The sequence below is a fragment of the Protopterus annectens genome, chromosome 17.part0 (genome assembly GCF_019279795.1).
Source record: "Protopterus annectens isolate FY-2018-M chromosome 17.part0, PAN1.0, whole genome shotgun sequence".
Lineage (NCBI taxonomy): Eukaryota > Metazoa > Chordata > Ceratodontiformes > Protopteridae > Protopterus > Protopterus annectens.
The window spans coordinates 121,435,081-121,456,454 of NC_056751.1; the positions used below are offsets into that span (position 1 = coordinate 121,435,081).

The 21,374-nt window shown below is 39.9% G+C and overlaps 1 protein-coding gene across 1 annotated transcript in view; it reads left to right on the forward strand.

Moving 5' to 3' along the window:
- REST (RE1 silencing transcription factor) overlaps positions 1-17,830 on the forward strand; it is a 97,859-nt gene extending 80,029 nt beyond the window's left edge. The window contains exon 4 of the mRNA XM_044059080.1: positions 5,040-17,830. Coding sequence (XP_043915015.1) covers positions 5,040-7,792 — 2,753 coding nt within the window. The 3' untranslated portion in view covers positions 7,793-17,830. The remainder of the gene's footprint in view (positions 1-5,039) is intronic.
- Positions 17,831-21,374: the final 3,544 nt, after the last annotated feature.

The following is a 21,374-nucleotide window of genomic DNA, read 5'->3' on the forward strand; positions in this document are numbered from 1 at the left end:
TTCCTCCCCTACCTGTTGTCTTTTTGACAACTTTTAGTAATATTTAAAAAAATGTAGATTTATATAGTTACATATTTACATATTGATATCTTCAAAGTGCTAGATATTAAAATTTAATCTTAACCGAACCGTTTTTAGATTATTTTTTTCCCTTTCAACTTCTTTCTTCAATGTTAAAATTAGTACCGTTAAAGATTAGTGTGCTGTGAGTGACTTCTTTTAACCATTTACTCTTCAGTATGGTTGAAAAGAGTTAAAAAGAAAAAAAAAAACATTCAAAATGTGGCCACAAAATTCCTCCGCAAGGCCCATTTCCCTTTGTGTTTTCTGGGCGCAGCACATCTGGATGGAGACTGCAGTGCCCATGCTTTAAAGGGCCTTCTTCCAGCACAGGGGGTCTTGAGTAAAACCGTGATTTCCCTTCTTCGTCAACATATAAAGAAAAGGTAAAAAGAACTCTCTAAATAGAGTCTATGTCAGAGTGCAAGACTCCAGAGAAAGGGCTCAAGAAAGCCAAAAAACAGTCCCCCTAACCAGCAGTTTCAGTGAGTGCAGTGTTGAAAATAGCAAAATCTTCAGATCATGAGTCTACACATATCCATTCTCTTTCACCCCCATTACTTTTTTTCCCCTGGAGCCAGTTAGTCCCCAACTCCATTTGCTGATACTCCAGCATTGGTGCAGAGATACCTCAAGCTCCTGTAGGTCTGTTTGTTCAAGGATCCTTACCGACATCAACAGAATGATGCAGTGGTTCCTATGAATGCAGATACAGCTGGGGGTCCACTTAGCTCCATCCCCACAAGTCAAGAACAATGCTAGTGACCCCTCAACTGATGACTCCTTTGCAGTTCCACTCTTTAGAACTGAAGCCCTCTAATCTGAGCATTCCCAGAACACCTATGTTGACACCAGTAGTGTCTTTTCACTTCAGCCCTGACCATTCCCCAGTATCTCTCAACTCCAACATTGTCAGATCACGATGAGAATCTGAGCCGAAGCATTGGGACCAGTGCCAGAGGGGATGTCTCTAGACAGCTCAGCTCTGATGTTAGAGCCAGAGTGGGTCGGGGTCTCTGGAGTTGTCTGTTTCCCCATTACAGAGATTTCCTTGACTCAAATTTCCACTTCAGCTTTTGAGGCTTTCCAGCGGGTTCTCTTCAAGTGAGTGGTTGAAGTTTGTGACTTTGTCAGTTGTATATTAGAAATGCAAAATCAAGTTTTTAAATTTAAAAAGGACCATTTTGTTTGACCCACCTTGCCTTCTCTGTTCCACACTTTTACTGAACTGAAGGTCCTAATTAACCATTCATTTGGTTCTTCATCTTTTATTCAGTTGCCACACTGACTCTGGGTTCATAAGTCATTCTGGAAGTCTGCGTCATTTGCATCTAACAGAGAATTAATTTCCTGTATCCACCCTCCCCCTTATGTTTCTCAGGTCTGGTTAATTTTTGCTTAGAGCTGTGTTTGTTGCCTTGCTATAAGCCAAGGTGAACTGTTTTTTGTCCTCTTTCTGTGGTCTACTTCCTTAGTGTTAGTGTCAGCATTCTGCCTCAGAACTATGCTGTCTGTAGTCCTGTCTTATACCAACTCCAAGAACTATACAGTTCTTTATTTCATAGGCAAGTTTTTCATTTTATCCTACATGCTGGTATGTAGCTTCCTGATCATTTTAATTTCACATTGAGAAAAAGTACACACCCATTTTCATTCTTTAATTTTTGTTCTCCTCTAATTTGTTGTAGAAGATTAACAGTTATGTTACTGGCTCTATAGAGAACTACTTTAGAACTGTATGTTAATTTCTCTAGGCTCTAGTTTTGCTCATTTTCAGTTTTAGTAACTTCTGCTCCTTACTGTTGTCTGTTCATGTTTTTGTTTGTTTTCATTCATTAATTCATTTAGATTCTTTAAGAATTTTCTTTTAACCATTCTGTTTATCTATTGGTTCTTTCCTTCATCTGTCCATGGCCATCCCTTCCCTAGTACTAACTCTCTATTTCTTAACATGCATTAATGTCAAATGCATTATTTGAAAGATTTTATTGTCCTGCTTTTTACTAAGTTCTATCATGCAGTGAGGCATAATTTATCCATCCTAAGGGAGAAGAGCTACCCATGACACTTTTACAACTATAGCAGACTGTGGGAAGATGGATGCTGGTTAACAGGAACTTGGTGTCTAGATAGGAGTATGGGAAAACTTAAATAGGCCACATGTTCTAAATTATGTCCGTTTCTCTGTTTAGTGTCACTGTCATCTTGAGCATTCCGCTAGAAGTTGATACAAGTAGCATTGGTTCTCCCATTAGCTGTATAGTAATGCATTTGTTAGTGCTGAGGCAGATCTAACAAACCATGAGCATCTCTGAAACAGTTGTACTAATTTGCATTGCAAGGTGATCCCTCTTTCTTGATTTCTTGTAAGGGAGTGCATTTTTTAACCTGAATAATCACTGAAACAAGCATCTGTCTGTAATGTCTGACTGACTGCCTTTATCTTACAGCAGTTCAAGCAGCTCACATCTTCCATGTTCCATCCTGTCCTACCACAGTGACTTAGTTGTCAAGTACCACTATACTCCGTTGCTTGTCATGTGTCCCTGTTTCCCACCCTTACTTAGCCATTACATTTGACAGGCTTAATATTCTTTGTTGTAAGATCCCAGGCATATCTTTGAACAGCTTTAGAATATGTGAGAAAATTGGAAGGGTTATTCAGTCTAATTTTCATTATATCTATGTGTAATTATTTTCCCTAAAACAGCAGTATGTAGTAAGAGAATATTAATTTGCATTTAAGAACAAACGAGTACAGTGAAAAAAGTGCATTTGATGAGTTATCATTCCCTCCAGTAGAGCTCTTTTGAGTGGGTACCTTTAACACCCAGTGAGTGTGGCTTAACAAATACTAATTGACAGAGGTCATATATCAGTACAGTTGTGTTTGCCATCATGTATGCTTCAAGATAAAATATTCAGATACCTTGTATGTGGCATGGTTTTGGAATTATTAATGCAAATATGAACAGGCAGTATTTGACGCCTAGAGGTGGAGTAGGAGGTAACTGCAGAAACGCCTGGAGACGTCACTCGGTTGCAATGAGTTGGCAGTTACCTAAAAAGAACCAAGAAAGCATAAAATGGAAAGAAACAAGTGCTTTAATTTGCAATCTGAGTGACCAAATCAGCCTTTGACATTCACAGGTTCTTCAACTGTTTCTTATTCTGTCTTGAAACTGCTGTGTCATGTCGTGTCTGGCTGTGAATTACAGGTGACTGTAGACCTTTATTTTGAGTGGTTTCTTTTTCCTTCCTCATTTTCAGGTAATTAGCTTTCTTCATATCTTTATATCCCAATATAGTGAAAGTCTGGATTTCGTTTATCTTTTGCCATCTTTAACATTCACCAAAATATAATGTGCATATCCTTTTTTTTAGTGACAGTACAATAAATGTATATAAACTTTACAGTTAGATTGCTTATAGGTAGGTTCCTTTTTTAAAAACTCATCAAAAGCACAACTTGGTGACTGTTTATAGTCTCACTGTAACTGTGCAGCAAACATTTTGAAAGAATAAAAGTTTAGGTTTTCACAAGCATCACTTGTATAGCAAATTACACTTTCCATGTTTAACTTGCTTTTGATCTCAGAATTTAGACTGGAATCATTTTAACCACAGTCAGTATCAGCTATTAAAAAGGGGGTTACAGTTCACGGAAAATTCGTTGCATTCAGTAGAGAAAAATATGGTAGCTGAAAAATTTCTTTCAATTGTAGAATATCTAGTAGCCATAGAAAATCCAGCCTCCTTCACATAAAACCCAATTTGAGGCGCCGTGAGACCAGCAGTTAGCAGGGCTCTTTTGGACAGTTAAGCAGGCACTTTTGTAGTAAAAATATTTCCACTGTGTTCACGCAAGTGAATTTTCAGCAGTTTACAAATTGAATTCAATTTCTTCTTACTGGAGATGTGCTTTGTTCAGTGGCAATGTGACTGTGATGAATTTATTTCCTGAAATGTGTATAAAAATGTAGTGTTGTATTTCAAAAATGTTTTGTTTTTATGAAAATGTAACTGAGCTGTTCTTAAGCATGTTTGGTTGTTTGTGTGTCTGTGTGCATGTTTATGTATGTACAAAAGCATATAGGTGTTTTTGTGCATGTAACTAACCTGTTTTTGTATAGGCTTACTTTTCCACTGTTTATTTATTATGAATTTCCATTTTTCTGAACTGCATTCAATGGACCAGTGTGGTATGGATTCCATTTGCTTATAAAACTGAAAGCTGAACAGTACTGGTATGTATTGGTTTGCATAGTGCAGTGGTATTTTTGTCATGTGTTTTTAAGTGTTGCTGTTTGTGGTACAGCTCTTAATAAGGTTTACTGTTGCATGATTATAGTACAAAAAATGGTCAATTGGAATGTCCTAGAGTTAATTAACTGTACATACAGTGGGTTTGACTGTCAAAGATGAGCACAGGTTACTCCATCTCATCTGAAACCTTGTGGTCTTCAGTACCAAAAGGATGCAGTTTGTGGCATGCGATTCTGTGCATCGTGTATACTTGACAGTGGCCAAGATTGGCATAGGGTGTAACATTCCTTTGCCTGCCATAAAACTGTTAACTTGTTTTTACTCAAGGTCAGGCTTTCTTCCACCCAGTATTCTCTTCCCTTCATTTGTAATCAGTTTTTTTAGGTAATCGTAAGTCTTTGCAGATCCCACTGCCTCTTACTATCCTATAAAAGGGACATTGCAGTTGAGTTTTGCAAGCCTCCTGGTTTGCTGCCACTAAGCTTCTACAGTCTGTCATTCTGCAGTATTTTTATTGCAGTGCACACCTCCATCATATCTAGATTTCTTTGAAAACTGAACCCAATGTATACAAGTCGTATTTGGTAACGTTTCTGCTGAAATCTTGAAATTTGCTGAAATCTTGAAATTTGTGTAAGTGTCCATAGTTCTATTTAATGTATGGAGACTGTATGTTTTTTCTCATGTTAACTGATATTATTTAATGTTTGTAGGTGAGAAGCCATTTAAATGTGACCAGTGTAGCTATGTGGCATCTAACCAGCATGAAGTGACGAGACATGCAAGGCAAGTTCATAATGGACCTAAACCACTGACTTGCCCACATTGTGATTATAAAACTGCTGATCGTAGCAACTTTAAGAAGCATGTGGAGCTTCATGTCAATCCTCGTCAGTTCCTGTGTCCTGTTTGTGACTATGCAGCTTCCAAAAAGTGTAATCTTCAATACCACATTAAGTCAAGGCACAGTGACTGTTCTCTTATTACAATGGATGTTTCGAAAGTGAAACTGCGTACCAAAAAAAATGAACCAGAAAGTTGTGCTCCTAACAATTCTGAACATGTAGAGGTGGATCAAAAGAAATGTAAAGGAGATATTGAGGAAAAGAAAAATGACAAAACTCTCAAACCAGAGAAAAAAGAAACGTCAGAACGTATGAAAAATCGGTGTGGTATCACAGGTCAGGTGGCAACAGGAAGTCAAAAAACATCTTGTGAAAGCATTGTGACATCATGCTCAATGCAAAATAAAGCAACTGAAAAATCAGGCAAGGTAAAGAGCACTAAAAGAAAGTCTGAGCAGGTTGATTCAAGTCTTGAGAAAGAAGTCCTTGAAAGTGAAACCCCAAGAAAGAAAAAGAAACGGGAAAGTCTTCGTAAAGTTAGTAAAGAAGTACAGAAATGTAAAGCTAAAGGGAAAGCCTCGAAAAAAATGTTGAGTAGACAAAGGGAAAAGCAGAAAAGGAAGATCTTCAATGACAAAAAGGCAAAAAAAGGAAGTAATACTGAAAAACATAAAAAGAAAAAGAAAAAAGAGAATAAGAAACAATTTGTACAAGAATGTCAGCCTTCAGCTTCTGAAGAGATGCCTGAAGTGTGTAGCACATCTAATAATGTGATGGAAAATGGCCGCTGCAGCTTAAACACTGATCTTGACACTAGCAGCAGTAATGGTTTTCAGATTAATGTTGAAAAGGCAAACGAAGTTAGCCCAGCTCTCTTAGAAACTGTCAGTGAATACGGAGAACAAACTGAGCAAAACTGTGATGTGATAGCTGAGCAAGAAAATGGTGAAACAGAACAAAATAAACCTATGGCACTTTCTGAAACAGAAATTTCAGTTGAGTGCTGCAAATTTGTAGAGAACCCCAAGGAAAATGTAGCAGAGCTGGCATGTCAGAGTGCTCTGATGGAAATTTCATCTGAAGGACAAAACACCACAGACACTCCTTTTGCTGAGGGGTTAGTTGAGGAAAACATTACCTCTGTCAGCTTACTTGATTCTTCACTACATCAGGAGCACCCAGTGAAGTTTGACACTCAAGCTAAAGTTTCAGAGGATTTGGTCCAGTTAGAGGAGCCAGTACAAATGGATATTCAGCCAGATGTTTTTGCTAAAAGAAATGCTCCTGTAGAAGAGTCTGTAAACCCTGTTGTGCAGTCAGAAAGTATATTGCAACATCATAGCCCTTTATCACATTCATCTGTGGAAATGCATCAGTCTAATGAATTCTGCAAAAAATCAGATCTGCCCATGAATACTCTGGAAACCCAGTCCTGTAGTTTACAAGAAGAATTTAAAACACAGTACTCCACTTATGATGGCTTTCATTCAGGCAATTTACTGGGTGAATCTAAGCCATTAGATTCAGTTCATGAAACTACTCTCTCAGACAACTTAGTAGACGATTCAGGGTCCCTAGATTCTGTTCAGGGCATACCATTAGACACATTAGTGGATAAAACCACATCAGTGGATCCTTTCATTTTGCCAGGTGAGATTAGACATATGGATCAAAATCAGATGGACATTCCAGGAGACATTTTACCTGATGAGGCTGTGCCCCTGACTGCTTTTCAGAATATTCCTTTTGCAAGTTTAGTTGATAACTGTGAGCCACTGGATTTATCTTGGAGTGGCATTCGTTCTAACATTGCATCAGATCACCATTGTCCAATGAATGCAGGCAGTCATACTTATAATTTACCTGAATACTCAGATCTACAGCAGTCAGAACAGAGGAACTTTCAGTCTGGCAATTCACAGGAAGAAGTTCCTCCACTAAACTCTGTGCAGATGTATGTAGAACCTGTTGACTCAATAGATCTGTCCAAGTCTACACATCTAGACCAGCAGTTTGAGCCTGCCAAAGCAGCTAAAGTAGAGACTCACTCCAGGATTTCAGTAGAAGAACTTACCCTGGCTAAGTCCACACATTTAGACCAGCAGTTTGAGCTAGCTGAGGTATCACAAATAGAGATTCATTCAAAGACTTCAGCAGAAGAACCCAGCTTGCCTCGGTCAGCTGAGAAAGGTGTTCAGGTTGACAGTGTTGACAGTATAACATGTGCATCAGAGATTTCTAATGAATGTATAGATAATAATGCTAACTCTTTGCAGGAAAAGCCTACTGAATCACATTTGCTGTATTCAGGTGCTAAAGTTGTGGATGAAGCAGAACTGGATGAAGATGAAGGCATCCACAGCCATGAAAGCAGTGACATTAGTGACAACCTTTCTGAAGGAAGTGATGACTCTGGGTTAAATGGAGCACATGCTGTGCCAGAAAGTGTAATAGGTAAAGTAAAACACAGTACTGACAAAGTAAGGGTAATACAAGACAGTAGTTATACATGTATTTTTTGTGACCGTGCATTTACCCTGGAAGAAGAATACAGCAAGCACCTTAATCGCCATTTGGTTAATGTATATTATCTTAAAAAGGCAGCAAACGGACAAGAGTGACTTAGTATAAGGTCAAGAACTAAGACTTGAAAGCAGATGGTTCTGTGTCTGCAGAATATTCCATTCACATTGAATAGTGTCCCTCTGTATGGATTGTATGCTTTATTTAGTGATTTGTCTGTTCTTGGAATCTCAATTTTGTTGTGATATTAAATGCCATTACAGTATGCAGTATGGCTACCTGCACTGCAGAGTGTAGGCAAAATATGTTTTTCAGTTACAGAAACCGTAAGCTTGGATATGAGCTTCATCCTGAATTTATGCTTTGGTCAATAGTCTGTTACTTTATAAATTTGTAATTTATATATTGCTTTGTGTAAGTGATTTATATTTTGTTGAAATCAAAAAGATACTTGTTTTGTTAAATTTGAATTTTGTGCCACTTTGTAGATGGTTGTTTGCATGTGAGTTGCATTTCAGGCAATGCTTATTTTGTTTTTTTCTTTTACGTGGTTTCATATACAACATTTAGCTAATTGTGTATTTACCGTATTTTTTTTTCTGTATTAAAGGTGTTCAGTTTTTATGTATGTAGGGAAAAATGTATTGTATGGAGTGGGCACTTTGTAAACCATCAAGGTTTCGGTTCAGGATAAGCTTTGAAGTGAGGGCTTAAAAGGAACTATAAAATTAAAAAGCAATCATGGTTTGAAAGGAAAATTCAGAATGCTTAGAATCTTAAGGTTCATAATTGTAGGGATTTGAAATTCTTTTCCCTCTTTTCAAAAGCTGCTTCCCCGTTTGAAGGCCATTCATTAAAAAAATGCACGCTACTGCAGAGATGTATAATAACCCTAATTTTATTTTTGTTATTGCTATTTTGATAACTAAGCAGAAACCTCTTTTTATGGTGCTTTAAAGGCTCCTTGTATTGCACACTTCGTGTTGTATTATCTATGCAATTCATTAGAGCAAATGAATATATACATGTTTCTTTTTGTTTTACTGTCTTGTTTCGTGTATGATTTATTTCAAGGTTTGTTACTTTGTCCCTTGTTAAGTACAGTATTTGTGGGAATGAGACTGTCCAGAGTCTTTGTAGTCAGTGTTTTAGTGAGTAGAACACTACTGCCTTTTGTATACAATGGATGCATACTTAAAGTACACAATTTAAGAAAACTGTATTTACACTAGATACAAACTTTCCCAATTTTAAACCTTAACTTGTGAATAGTTTTAGAAATACTCATACTACCACAATTTTTAATTGGGATTTCAATAGAAGCCATTCCTACAAAAGGACCTTAATAAATTTTACCGAATGCATGGTGCGTGGAAAGGCAAGGTGAACATGCTTATGTAACCTTTTGAGGAAATCCCTTCAAAGCACTCCAGACATCTGGGATGAATTACCAAGATGAAGACTTAGAATTGTAGATAATTTTTCAGTTCTAAGCACGTAGCATTTAAATGCATACATATGCAAGACTGGGTAAAAGATTTGAAATATTTTACTCTATAAATAGCACAGCCTAAAATACGTTATTTTTATGTTTTCATCAGCTCTGTATGTTATGCTTTGTTGGAGCCTGATGTTCAGTTTTGCGTAGGTTTCATTAGCTGTCCTTTCTCATAGCTGGCATTTTATAACAAGTAGGGAATGTTTGATAATTTATGGCTGAATGCACTGGCTCTTCCTTAGTGTCACCAGGAGAATTAAAACCAGAAGGGCTTAGCCTGGCACCTAAAACTTTCTTAGACCACCTTCGCTCTTCCCCTTTATCCAAAGCACTAAGAAACTAAGAGCCCATCTCCAGATCTCTTTTTAGCCATGAGTTAAAGTATGTCATACTGTGAAACAGCCCCAGCGTACTATTTGTTAGTTTTAGTGCTTGTTGTTTTCCTTGATTTTGGCCAGGTTTTACGCTGTGACTTTTCTGCCATTGAATTTGGGTCAGTTTGCTCTCTGTTTTTCAACTGGTGAGCTTATGTAATTTAGCACCCCCAACCTCACCCACCCAGGCCTATGTCACCGTTTTGTTAGTTTCTCTGTTGTACTTTTCCTTGTCAGTGTGGTGAAAAAAACAAGATTCTCAGTTTTTTAAAAAGTGTAAATTTGGGGCCGAAATCCTTCCTCAGTATAAACGCGCCAAATGTACGGAATGTCATGGAGAGCCTACTTTTTTTTCGTAGAGGAATGTGAAATTTGTCTACCTTTAAGCTATTTAGCTTAAGAAAGAGAGAAAAATGAGCTACAATTGGTGAAGGTCAGTTCAACTCCTGCCTTTCACTTTCTGTCCAGAGCTTCCCCTTTTACCGCCACATCTCTTTCCCCAGAACAATTGAAGTAGTTAGCAATTGATAAGGGTACTGTGTCTGGTTCTTATAACTTGTATCTGCTGTGCCCAAACCTATTGTTATTAAAGATGTTGTGCTTCTGGAACTGCTGCTTATAAACTTAAGCTTGTTGTATCCCTGTTAGGAGAAACGTTCCTTTTCCTTTTCTTTCTCTGTATCAAGTGGACCATATCCCATAGGTCTGTGTCGGTCCATTTGAGCTATAAGATGATGTGGCAGGCATTCTTCTGAGTGCAGCAGATGTGGTTCAGGTATTATGTCTCTAATATTAGGGGCTTGATGGCAAGTTCACTGCCTGACTTTTCTAACTGTAGTCCTGATGCTTCCTTGCTGGGGTAATTTTGAGTCTCAGTTGGATCAGTGCCATTTGTTGCCTATTGTCATTGACATCCGTGTAGATGGACTGAATCAATATCCTCAACTTCAGCTCCTGTGTTGTTGACATTACTGTGGACAGCAGAGTTCCTGCCCTTGACTGTTTTAGGCCAGTGCATCTCGACATCACGGTAGATCTCCTAGGACTATTTTCCACCCCACCCCTTTATGGTCAGAGTATTCCTAGGTTCAGCATTTGGACTGTCAGTGTTGAGGCCAGTGACCACAACCTGTCCACAGATTGTTTTATGACATTAAGGGTCGACATCAACATATCTGCTTGATTGCTGGGGACTCTTCCAATAAGTGCCCCACTCCAGACATAGACAGTGACAAGTAGGTTGATTCTCTTTCTGTTGCGAGTATCAAGCAGTTTTGGATAAATACTGGAACTCAGCAGAGTCAAGGTGAAATGGTCACCACACATCCTTTACGAGTCCAAGCACATTCTTGTTCAGACCTTCTCATCCACCTTGGTTGTCTCCTTGGGCAGTTCCTCCAGCTGATAAAATGAAAAAAGCCAAGTTAGAGAAATATGATAGCAAGGGTCATACTTTCTCCAAGCTTTGACTGAATTTCCAGGCTCCTCAGCATCCATTTGATCAGACTGTGCAGAGCTCATGTCAGCTGTGGTTTCAGCACTACCAGCAAAATAATATGCAGAGTTCTGGTGAGGGCCATAGGGTTTGCGGTAATTTACAGAATGGCTGCACTCCCAGAATAATTTTTTTTTTGGCAAAGTAGTGGGGGTAGTCGTGGTTCTCCTTCAGGACAATAGCAGTCTACTTCCAAAACCCCTGCTTGGCTGCTTCCCTTTGTACACAGTAAATCCACATTGAATGCCATCACTTGTGAAAGTCAGGTCTGGAACACAGTATCCAGACACTATTCTATTCCCTTCATGACTGTCTCCAAGATGCATCCTTTCATAGATGTCCCATACTGTCACAAAGCTGTGGCCAAACTAGATGCCTAGAGCTTAAGAGCTGTCCAAAAAGTTGCATTAGACCAAAAAGGGCCCTTATTCATACCAGAAAAAAATGCAGAACACTGGCCTGTTCTTCACATAAGAAGCCTAAATCAATACAGAAGCCTAAATCAATACATTTCCAAAGAGCCCTTTTGCATTTGTATGAAGCAGTGCATTCTTGTCCCTCCCTCATCTGAAGGAGACTGGATGAGTTGTTTGGACCTGTAAGATGCAGACTTGTCCATAGATTGCCAGGGGGTGCCAGAAGCTCTTGCACTTCCAGATAGGGGCTATGCTTTCTCCAGAGCCTTATGGATTTCACCAAAAGTATGTCAGCAGTGCCAGTCTGGGTGCTCAGCCTGCAGGGTCGTAGGTTTTACATTACCTAGGCCACTGGCTTCCAGCAGTCCCATTGTGACCAGTCTGATTGCCTCCCAAGGATTTGCTTCTCAGGTTTTCACAGTGGTTGAGAATAACTGTAAATACTGCAGAGTCCCAGATGACACCCATGAAGTAGGTCACCCTTATAGGCTGCACTGTGGTTACTCCAGCTTGCCAATCCTTTCTTTTGATGGACAAAGTCCATCCAGTCCACAGTTAAGTTAATCCAAAAGTAATTTACTGTAGCTTTCAATCTTGGATGACTTGAGTCTCATGGAGCCCATAGTTCGTAGTCTGTAATTCTGTAACCCATATCTTTTGGATCATGGGAACAGTACTTGGCAAGCAATCACAATGACCATAAGATGCTTAGCTAGACACATCTTTAAATTGATGCACTTAAAAGTTCTGTTTCAAACACTTAAAAGTGCTCACCTCTAAAACTGAAGGACATGCATAATAAGCCTGGTGTAAATTGATATCTGCATCCAATCACCCAAACTAGCTGTAAAGAACGAGTTAGAAAGCTGTCCTTTCAGAGAGCATTGTTTATTTGTTGGTGTAGATTTAAGTCCCCAGTGCAGGTGTTTGTAGAGCCATTGGTTTTTGTGAAGAAGTCTGAGGTCATATAGGACTAGGTCTTTCATGGCTAGAAAAGCAAAACATAGGTCACCTCAGTGCATTCAGTAGACTGCAGAGTATAAGGAGTGTTGCGCTGCTCTACTGGGATAATTGAAAATTTTAAGACCTTTTATTTTCTTGTTTAGAAATCTTTGTAACCTTTCAAGTGAAAAATATAGATTTGTACATACCAAACAGGGCAATGGATTCAGTGATGGGTAAGTTAAGGGAAGAGTAGAGATATAGGTTGAGTTTTTTGGATCTTTAGGTTATTCCTATGGAATTTACCTCTGTCAGAAAGGGTTCCCTCAGACCCTGTCGAAACATGGTAATAGAATGAGAGTTATCCACATAAATACTAGGTCTGTTATGACCATGCCTGTGCCATTTATAACTTAAAATGTGCCTTTTATTTATTTTTTTTCTTCGCTGAATGCCATACTGCATTTTTGCATTTAGTTTGAGACGGTTTTTAGTACACCAGGTTTATGCATATTCCAAACGTAGTATTAGTGGATGAGTGGTAATGGTGCTTGGCTTGCAGTAATCAGCAAGCTGGTGTTCCAAAGGATATGTGAGCTATGGACAACAGACTATGAGCTACGGAATCCACTAGACCATTACACTTCTGAGATATTGGCTTGGATGTTTGCAAATATAAATGCCAAAGAGGAGAGGACCCAGACTGATCCCTATGGTACCTCACTAGTCACAATTTTAAATTTAGACACTGTATCAGCAACTTTCACAAAGAGGGATCTGTTAGCAATTTGCAGTCCAGCAAATAACATAGATTATATTTTTTGTCTAATTTTACAGTGCTAATAGTATGGGGAGTAGTGTCAGATGCATTGGCAGGCCAAGATAAGCAGCATGCACTGAGCAGCCACTCTCCACAGCTTCTGTAACCTTTAAAGCTTACAAGGTTCAGGAGACCGGACGTATATTTCACAAAACTGAACTGGTTGAGGTCTTATTCAATTGTGGCTGCATAAATGAGTTCTGCTATGACAACTTCCATGCTGTTGTATATATGGTTGGTGAGGCGGATGGAACTGTAATTACCCAAACCCGCAGATGAGCTGTCCCTGTGTATGAAAGTCACAGTAGCAGTTCTGCAGGCATCAGCAACAAATTACCCAACCTCAGCCTACATACAGAGTTTAAGTAGATGCTCAGATAGTGCATACTTGGCACCAATGAGAATGCAGTCTGGTATGTTTGTTGGTCTCATGGAAGTATTGTTTTTAGCCTTTGACAGGGAATCTGCTGTTTGTTTTAAAGTGGTTTGAGGAGAAACAGAATTATCAGGGTTAGTGGTCACAACAGTTTGGATAGGTAGGGTAAAGTTGCACTAAATTTGTCTGCCAGTATGTTGACTATATCCTTGGAATTGGAAAGTGTAATGTTATGGATGAGTTCTTTGCAGTTTTGGATTTTATTCTCTAATTTCCTGATATAACTGAAGAAGGATTTGTAGCTTCCTTTGGTAGCTGTCATGATCTTAAGGTCATACTTTGCTTTACATTTTCAAATAGGGCTCTTGTGTTCCTTGCTTGTATGCCTCACTGAACTCTTGAGGTAGGGTGATGGGAATTTCTTGCACCTTTTCATTATTTTCCTTCTTTTGTTAGTCTATTACTGCAGTAATTCTACAAGGGAGAGGTTTATTCCAGAAGTCACTATTATATTTAGGGGATGCAGCTACTGACTTTTCTGTGAGGTTGTTTGGGTGCTGGTAAAAGTCTAAAATAAAAGTACATCCGCCATCTTAGTTGAGTCCATTTGTGGGGGATTGTTGAGAATTTTGCTGAGGTCTTCCATAAGCTGAAGTAGAATTCTCCTTCAGAAGTCCCTAAAGACAGTCTCATTTGTTGGGGGTGTACTGCTAGGCCTCTCAAAGAAGATGACTGATTTGTGATGAGATTTAAACAGGGGTGAGGAAATGGAGGATCTAAGTCGGTAACCTCTGGTGGGTTGTTTTACAGTTTGCTCCAGCATATTGGTAAAATAAGAGTCTGGAAAACCTGTATATCCATTTTTAGAAGTTTGTATGCCATTTAATGCTTGATTAATTGGAATCCCCTAGCAAGAATGTACTTGATTTGATGTTCAACTCCTCAGTGGAGTTCAGGTAATTTTCATGGTCTTTATAGCTAGCAGCAAAGTAGTAGCTGAATTTAAGGGTGATTTGGACTCTCTAGGAGATCCAAGTTAGGGTTGTGGTAATTTTAATGTTGGATAATGATGGTTAAGACAGATACTCCGTTACAATTACCTAAGGGCCTCAATTCATGTTAGGTACTCAACCTAATTATAGAGGGAATGCTCTCATTCAACTGCAACCATGCCTTAGTAACTGCACAAATGTGAATGTGCTCAAGTTGCAGGTGAGCCTCAGGTTCTGGCATCTTCCTGTGTAGACTCATAGTATTGAGTAGTGCTACCATGATATTATCCCAGTTTGAGCTTGCTATGTTGTAATGCCCAGCAAGGGAGACTTCACCTAAAAAGGCACTGCTGGGCCTGCATGATATAGCTGGTATGCAGAAGCCTGGTAAGAGAGATGTAAGCTATTCTGGCAATACAAGGAAGTCTTATCTTATCTCTACCTAGGGCTACACATACTGGATCCCCTTAGAGTGACACCAACTACTGAGATAGTTCCACTTATCCTGTATTGGTAGCTAGGTGTTATTCTTGGTGAAGGCAATGTGCTACTCATGGCCAGCATCTTTCCTGACTCTAATACATTTATACATATATAGTAAGTTCCGTTATGTTTGTCTGCTTGTCCCTCTGGGTGGAGCACCTTGAGCCATTCAGTCCAACATATCACCAATAGGTAGTAGTCATATTTCTCTATTTTAAGAGATCTTAAGACTCTGATCAAAAGTCCAGGAAGTGCAGAGGGCACCCTTCACGGTAGACTCATGAGTCCAACCTCTCTTTGAGCAGACACTTCCAAGCTCCTGTTCCTATGGTGACCATGAATACAGATGCCTCTGCTTTTGGGTTGGGGGCATTATTTGGGGAAGACAGTCCAGGACATATGTTTGATCCACTTGACCAATCTGTAGATCAGCATTCTGGGTGTGAGAGACATCCTTCCTTGCAGGTTTTCCTGACCTTCATCCTCATGTGTCACATTGTCACCCACATCCAAAGGCTCTTCTCATTCCTTGTATAAATGAGACTGTAATAAATTACCCCCCCTTCTTTGTTGAAAGGCCATGAAAGCATGGGACCGGGTCTTTGTTTCCAGTCACCTTCTCGTTGCCTGTCACATTCTGGCACAAGCCTGTTCTCTAGTAAATTGGATCAGTCGCTGTCTGCTAATGCCCTACAAGTGGTCTTTCAGGCAGTATGACAGACTCTATCCTGTTGTTGGGGGAAGCCTTGCTGTGACCTTTTTGTGTACCCAACCAACTTCAAGTACAACAGCTTCTCTTACACTATTCCTCCTTCAAGAGGATGCCACAGAGATGGAAGTCATCCAGAAATGACATTCATGACTTATTTATGCCTCCCCCTATTTACCCTTATTCTTAAATTTCTGGCAAAAGCCAAAATGATTCTAATATCCTCTTTGTGGCCCCAGTAAGTGAGTTTCCCCCTCTTTGGCCTCTCCTCCTGGACAGGCCTTTCTGTCTGAAGCCATCCAGCAATCTCCTGTCTCTTCCATCTTGCAAGTCTTACCCAGACCTTTATTCCCTCAGATTAACTGCTTTGTTTCTCTGTTTCCTGTGGTTACCAGAGAAACTTCATGCCCTTGGCCATGGTGTTCCATATTTTTACTTCTGCTCAGAGACTTGCCACTAGGAGGAAGTATTAAAGCAAATTGACTTGTTTTTCCATGTGGACCACAGCTAGGGCTCTATACCCCTTTATGGTTTATTTTCCAAGTGTTTTGGAGTATTTCGCAAAGATTTTGATTCAGGACTTTGCATCTCTTTTGTTGAGGTCCATTTTTTCCTCAAATGTGCTGATTCTTTCTTGTTAGCATCTCTTATAATCGGAAAATGTTCTTTAAGGGCAGCTTCCTGTTTTTCTGGCATACCACCCATTAAGTCTGTGTTCCATCCTTGAAACATTGGAGGAGCTTATCTTGCCTGTTTTCAAGCCTAACTGCTTTTAGGAGATAAATGGTCTTTAATGGAGAATATTATTCTTATTTATTAATACCTCTGCCAGAAGAATTTTGAGCTTCAAGCTTTGTGTGCCAATCCCCTTATGTTGCTTTTAACCAAAAACAAAGTGTCTATGAGAATGGATCCTTCCTTTATGCAAGAAGTAGCATGGAAACTAATTTCATTTGAATGATCTCCCAGTATTGTTTCATACTTAACACTAACTCTGCTTAATTGCATGGATGTCCATTGACAATTTTCTTTGAATAGAGCAAAATCCATCATGAGAGATTTACAGCATTTTATTTCATTTTCTAATAAAAACATTTGGTTCTGAAGTGTCTAGGTCATTTTAGCTTTCCCAGTACATAATGTTTTATTAGAAATATGTCAAGCCTTTACCTGAATTCACAGTTGGTCACTCTAAGGCAGTGCCACTTTTGAAAGCGTTCTTTAAAAATACTTTAGTGGAGGACATTTGTGCATTTTCTACATGGGCATCGCTGATTATTTTTGCAATACACCACAAGCTGGATGTGATCTCTAGGTCAAGGTCATTCTAGAGGGCCATTATTTAGGGCATTCTTTCATGAAGGCCACCCAAGGGGTCAGGCTTGGACTCTGCTATACTGGTGATAGAGGTAGAACTCCCAACATCAAGACATTAAAGTTGCATAATTTCCGTAAAGATAGATCATCCTTAGTAGTTTCATCTGTATCACCATATCAACCTCCTTTTGCCTCAAGCTTGACAAGTGCCATCCTTTAGTAGGCAGTTTCGGAGTACAGCAAGTTTAATTTAATTTATGCTTTAACTCATGGAGACTAACAGATCTGGAAATGGGTCCTCAGATTGTCGGCTTGACAAGAGCCCTCATTTGGTAGGGGCAGTTTAGGAGTGGAGCAAGGTTCATTTTATTTATGCTTGAACTTATGGGAACTAGTAGAAATCCTAAGATCCCCAACTTTGTGGGTAAGGGGAGGAGCTAAGGTAGCCTGGGAAGATTTTAGGTGTGTGGCTGGGTTAACTGCTGCTACCTCGGGTCTGTCATTACAGTAAGTGTATAACTTTTGTTAACCCAGTGTTGCGTCAGTCTTGTGGTAGTCACGTAAACAGTGAGGAAGGCTGTGCCCTCCCACGCACCATCCAAAGACGCCCTCTGTTTAAATGCAAACTGTCAAAATTAGACTTTTTGTAACTCCCAGGTTTGAGTGGTGACTGTTGTTAAAACTCATTTTACAGAATTTTTTTTTTTTTTTTTTTTGAGTAACAGCCTTTGTACCATGATCTTGTGCAATATGGTAAAATGTGTAGTAAGCCTGACTTTTTGTCAGGGTAGAGTGCCGTAGTCTCTCAAAATGTATGCAAACATGAAATGCACTGTTTCTGGTCTTTATACATCTGTTAGGAACTCTGATATTTTAAAATGAGTGGGCAAATAAAGTATGTTACTTGTATACATTTGAGATGTTTCCACAGTACTATTTGTATAGTCTTGCGGGTGTAACTGTCATTAATGTTTCTTACATGTTAATTTGCTTTTGAAAAGCTAAAGTGACACAGTGTGAGTAACAAACCCAAAATTATTTTGAGGGAAGGTCCTTCTGTATTCCTTATGCACAAAAGTAGTGGTAGTAACTGCCTTTGTATTAACCACAGTGATTTTCTGTGCCTTTGACCTTTAAAATATATTTTTTTTAGTTTTTGGAACTCAGGAGCATCTTTAAGATATAGTCATATTTGCTTACTAAATTTAATGAACTAGACATGCACAAAATGGTTCAAAGTTTTGTCACATATATGTTGTTTCTGACCCCCTACAAGTCTTGTGAAGGTAAATATAAAAATGTGTTTACCTGTAGCAATTACACTTAAATTACTGGAATCTTTGGACAAAACTGGGGAGAAATGCATTGATTGCTTTGGATTTATTGGCCTTATGACTGAATGCCTTGTATCCCAGGACCAAGCCATGTATGTCATTTGTTAGGATGGCTAACTTTTTTAAACCAAATGTCAGGCTTTGTTTTGAGTGTGTTAGCAGATTACAGGATGGTGGTTTCATTGTAGTACTTTATTATTGTAATAAGAAGCTGTCTTGCTTTGAGTGTTGGCAATACTACTACATCCGACAGTGAACATTTGCCATGTTTTTCCAAGCCTCCCTGATGTACAAAACAAATTTGCAGGTGTCCAGAAGTTCATATAGGTTTGTGGAAAGAGGCTAAGTGTGGCAGGTGACATGTATATAAAAATATATGCCAAGACGACAGGCATTGTAGACTGCAGGCAAATGAGCAGCTACAGTAATCTGAACAATTTTTAATTAGGGTAATTAATGCAGAAAGCATAACCATGTGTTCTACTATACAGTGTATTTAAACCACACTGGCAACATTGATAGTTCTGGTGATTTTGAAATGTATTGTATTGAATCAACACACAGCTTTCACTGAGAAGCTGTATTTTGTTGCACAAAGGTTAAAGTAAGAGTGTTTATTTTTAAGGCTGTGGTAGCCACAAGCAGCATGCTTTTAAGTTTTGAGCTGGCAGTTTCTGCTACGGTTTTGGAATTGGGTCTTTAAGAATAAATCTGTATGTGTCAGCATGATGAGCACTCTTTTTGGCGGAGTGGCAGCATTTATTATCATTAGTTATGTTCCCTTTTCTTCTCTCCAAACTCATTAATTCATGTTTTTTTCTGTGTAAAAAGTGAGCAGCAAACCTGTTTAATTTTGTAACTGGAAAGTCTGACTGTCCGTTTCATACACAAATGTTTGTGTGTTCCTGGAAGCTTGAGCTTGCAGTTGAAAACTAAATAGGATTTTGCTCGTTTTGCTGAGGAGTAGCTAAGTGAGTAGCAGAAATAGTCTCTGGACCAAGCCTGATGTAAAATGCACTTTATTTTACATATTTGTTAAAGTCAGTACCATTTAACTGATAAGCTTAACAGAGGCTGATAGGAAGGGCACATTATTTATAGCTCTGTTTACAGTAGCCTATAGATGGTACCCAGTAGCTGTCCATTTTTATGTTATCTGAAAGTCATGAGAAGATTGGTGACTCTGTAGTTACTATCTCTATTTCACAGCTGTAGGCTATGAGAGTCAGTCATAACCTTCAATTATTGTCTGTAGAGTTTGCAGTACTGCCAATTCCTCCCACCTTCTAAAAATATGCTAATTGGTTACCTAAACTAGCCCTTTATGTTGCATTTCCCTTGCCCTTGTGGCCCACATTATGATTAAAAAAGGATGTTATGTGATCCTATCTCGCCTACATTCTGAATGATGGGTTCGGAGCCGATCCCTCGCCCCACTGACACGCTTATGCCAAAGAGCGAAGTCTCTTATTGGCTGAGCTTACTATATCCCAGGATGCACCACTACCAGTCCCCCAGATCTCGTTTGCCGCTTCCCTGCGAAGACGTGGTCTCGAGCTGGCTGGGCTGAGTAGTTTTTATTAACTAACTTTTCTGTCAGTTTTTGCTGTTTTTTGGTCACAAAAGCTGTTTTAACGGCTTATCTCTTTTGTATGCGTTTGGATTGTGAAATTTTTGTGTGTGATTGGGTTGAGTTTGTTTTCCCCTCCATCAGGGCCTTCCCGGACTGTCAACCTGTTAAAACTTTACAGGGTCTCAAGTAAATCTTAATTGTTTAGAGTTCCCTGTCATTTTCAGGAAGTGTTTGCGTTAAGCTATAACTGTGAGCTTAAATTTATCATCAGTAAATTGATAGTTGTTTATTTTCCTGTCAAAGTTACTAGAATTGTTTAACATCATGTCTCAAACTCCTAGGCCTTGGCTTTAAAATGTTCAAATGTGGTTTCAAAATGTCTATCACAGACGATCATTCGCTCTGTGTATATTGTCTAGGGCAAAGCACTTGCAGGAGTCATGCAGCGTATGTCACGCTTTTTCCTCAAGGGTCCTCCAGGAGAGGAAAAATAAATTGATTCTTAAGGGGTTAATTAAACCTTCCTTTGAAGAAGCCTTGGCATCCTCTCCTGCTCCGCCAAAGAAAAGGGCTTCGTTCCGACCAGTCCGTCGGATCCGACTGCCAAGAGACCTAGGCAGGCCTCTCCTTCCAAAGACTTGCCGAGGTCAGCCTCGATGCCTCCAGTATCGACTCCTCTGGCGCTCCGCTGCTCGGAGCCGACAAGGGTCGCTCAGACACTTCCTCCTGCACCGATGGAATCTGGTGTGAGTATTCCGATACTCATCCCTAGCCCTTTGGGGCCGATGGACGTTCTGTTTCCTCTCGGTCTTGAGAATGTCGGATTCTGATATAGACAGGGTGCTCCAAAGACTGTTCCAGTCCCCAGTCTTCCAAAATTTGTTTCGTTCCGACCCAGTTGGCAGCCGATGACCTTGGCCCACCCATTGCCATTCCTCCTCCGACTGCTTCGCTCCGTGGAGCAGGTGCTGTTGGAGCCGGTGGAGATCTCAGGGTCGGCTCCGCTGGACCCGGGGTGATGTTTGGGACCTATGCAGCCTCCCCTCGGTGCTTCAGCTGCGGGACTTCCGTCGGCTATCGGACTCTCCCAGGATTCTGGGGTCCGGCTTTCAGGGCCATGAGGAGTGCCTTGGCCAAGTCCTCTTGCCATCTCTCCGGCTTTACCGGCACCTTCCCTGGGCGTGGAGACTGGGTCTTTGGCAGTTCCCCTGTCCGTAGCCAGCGGAGCCCCGAGGCCTGAGGTTACCCCAGTGGGGTTCCCTCCTCCTGAGGGTTCTTCGGGTTGTCTTCAGAGGAACCCCAAGGAAGAGATCGTGCAAGAGGAAGCACGTGGACTCCCCGAGTCTATTAC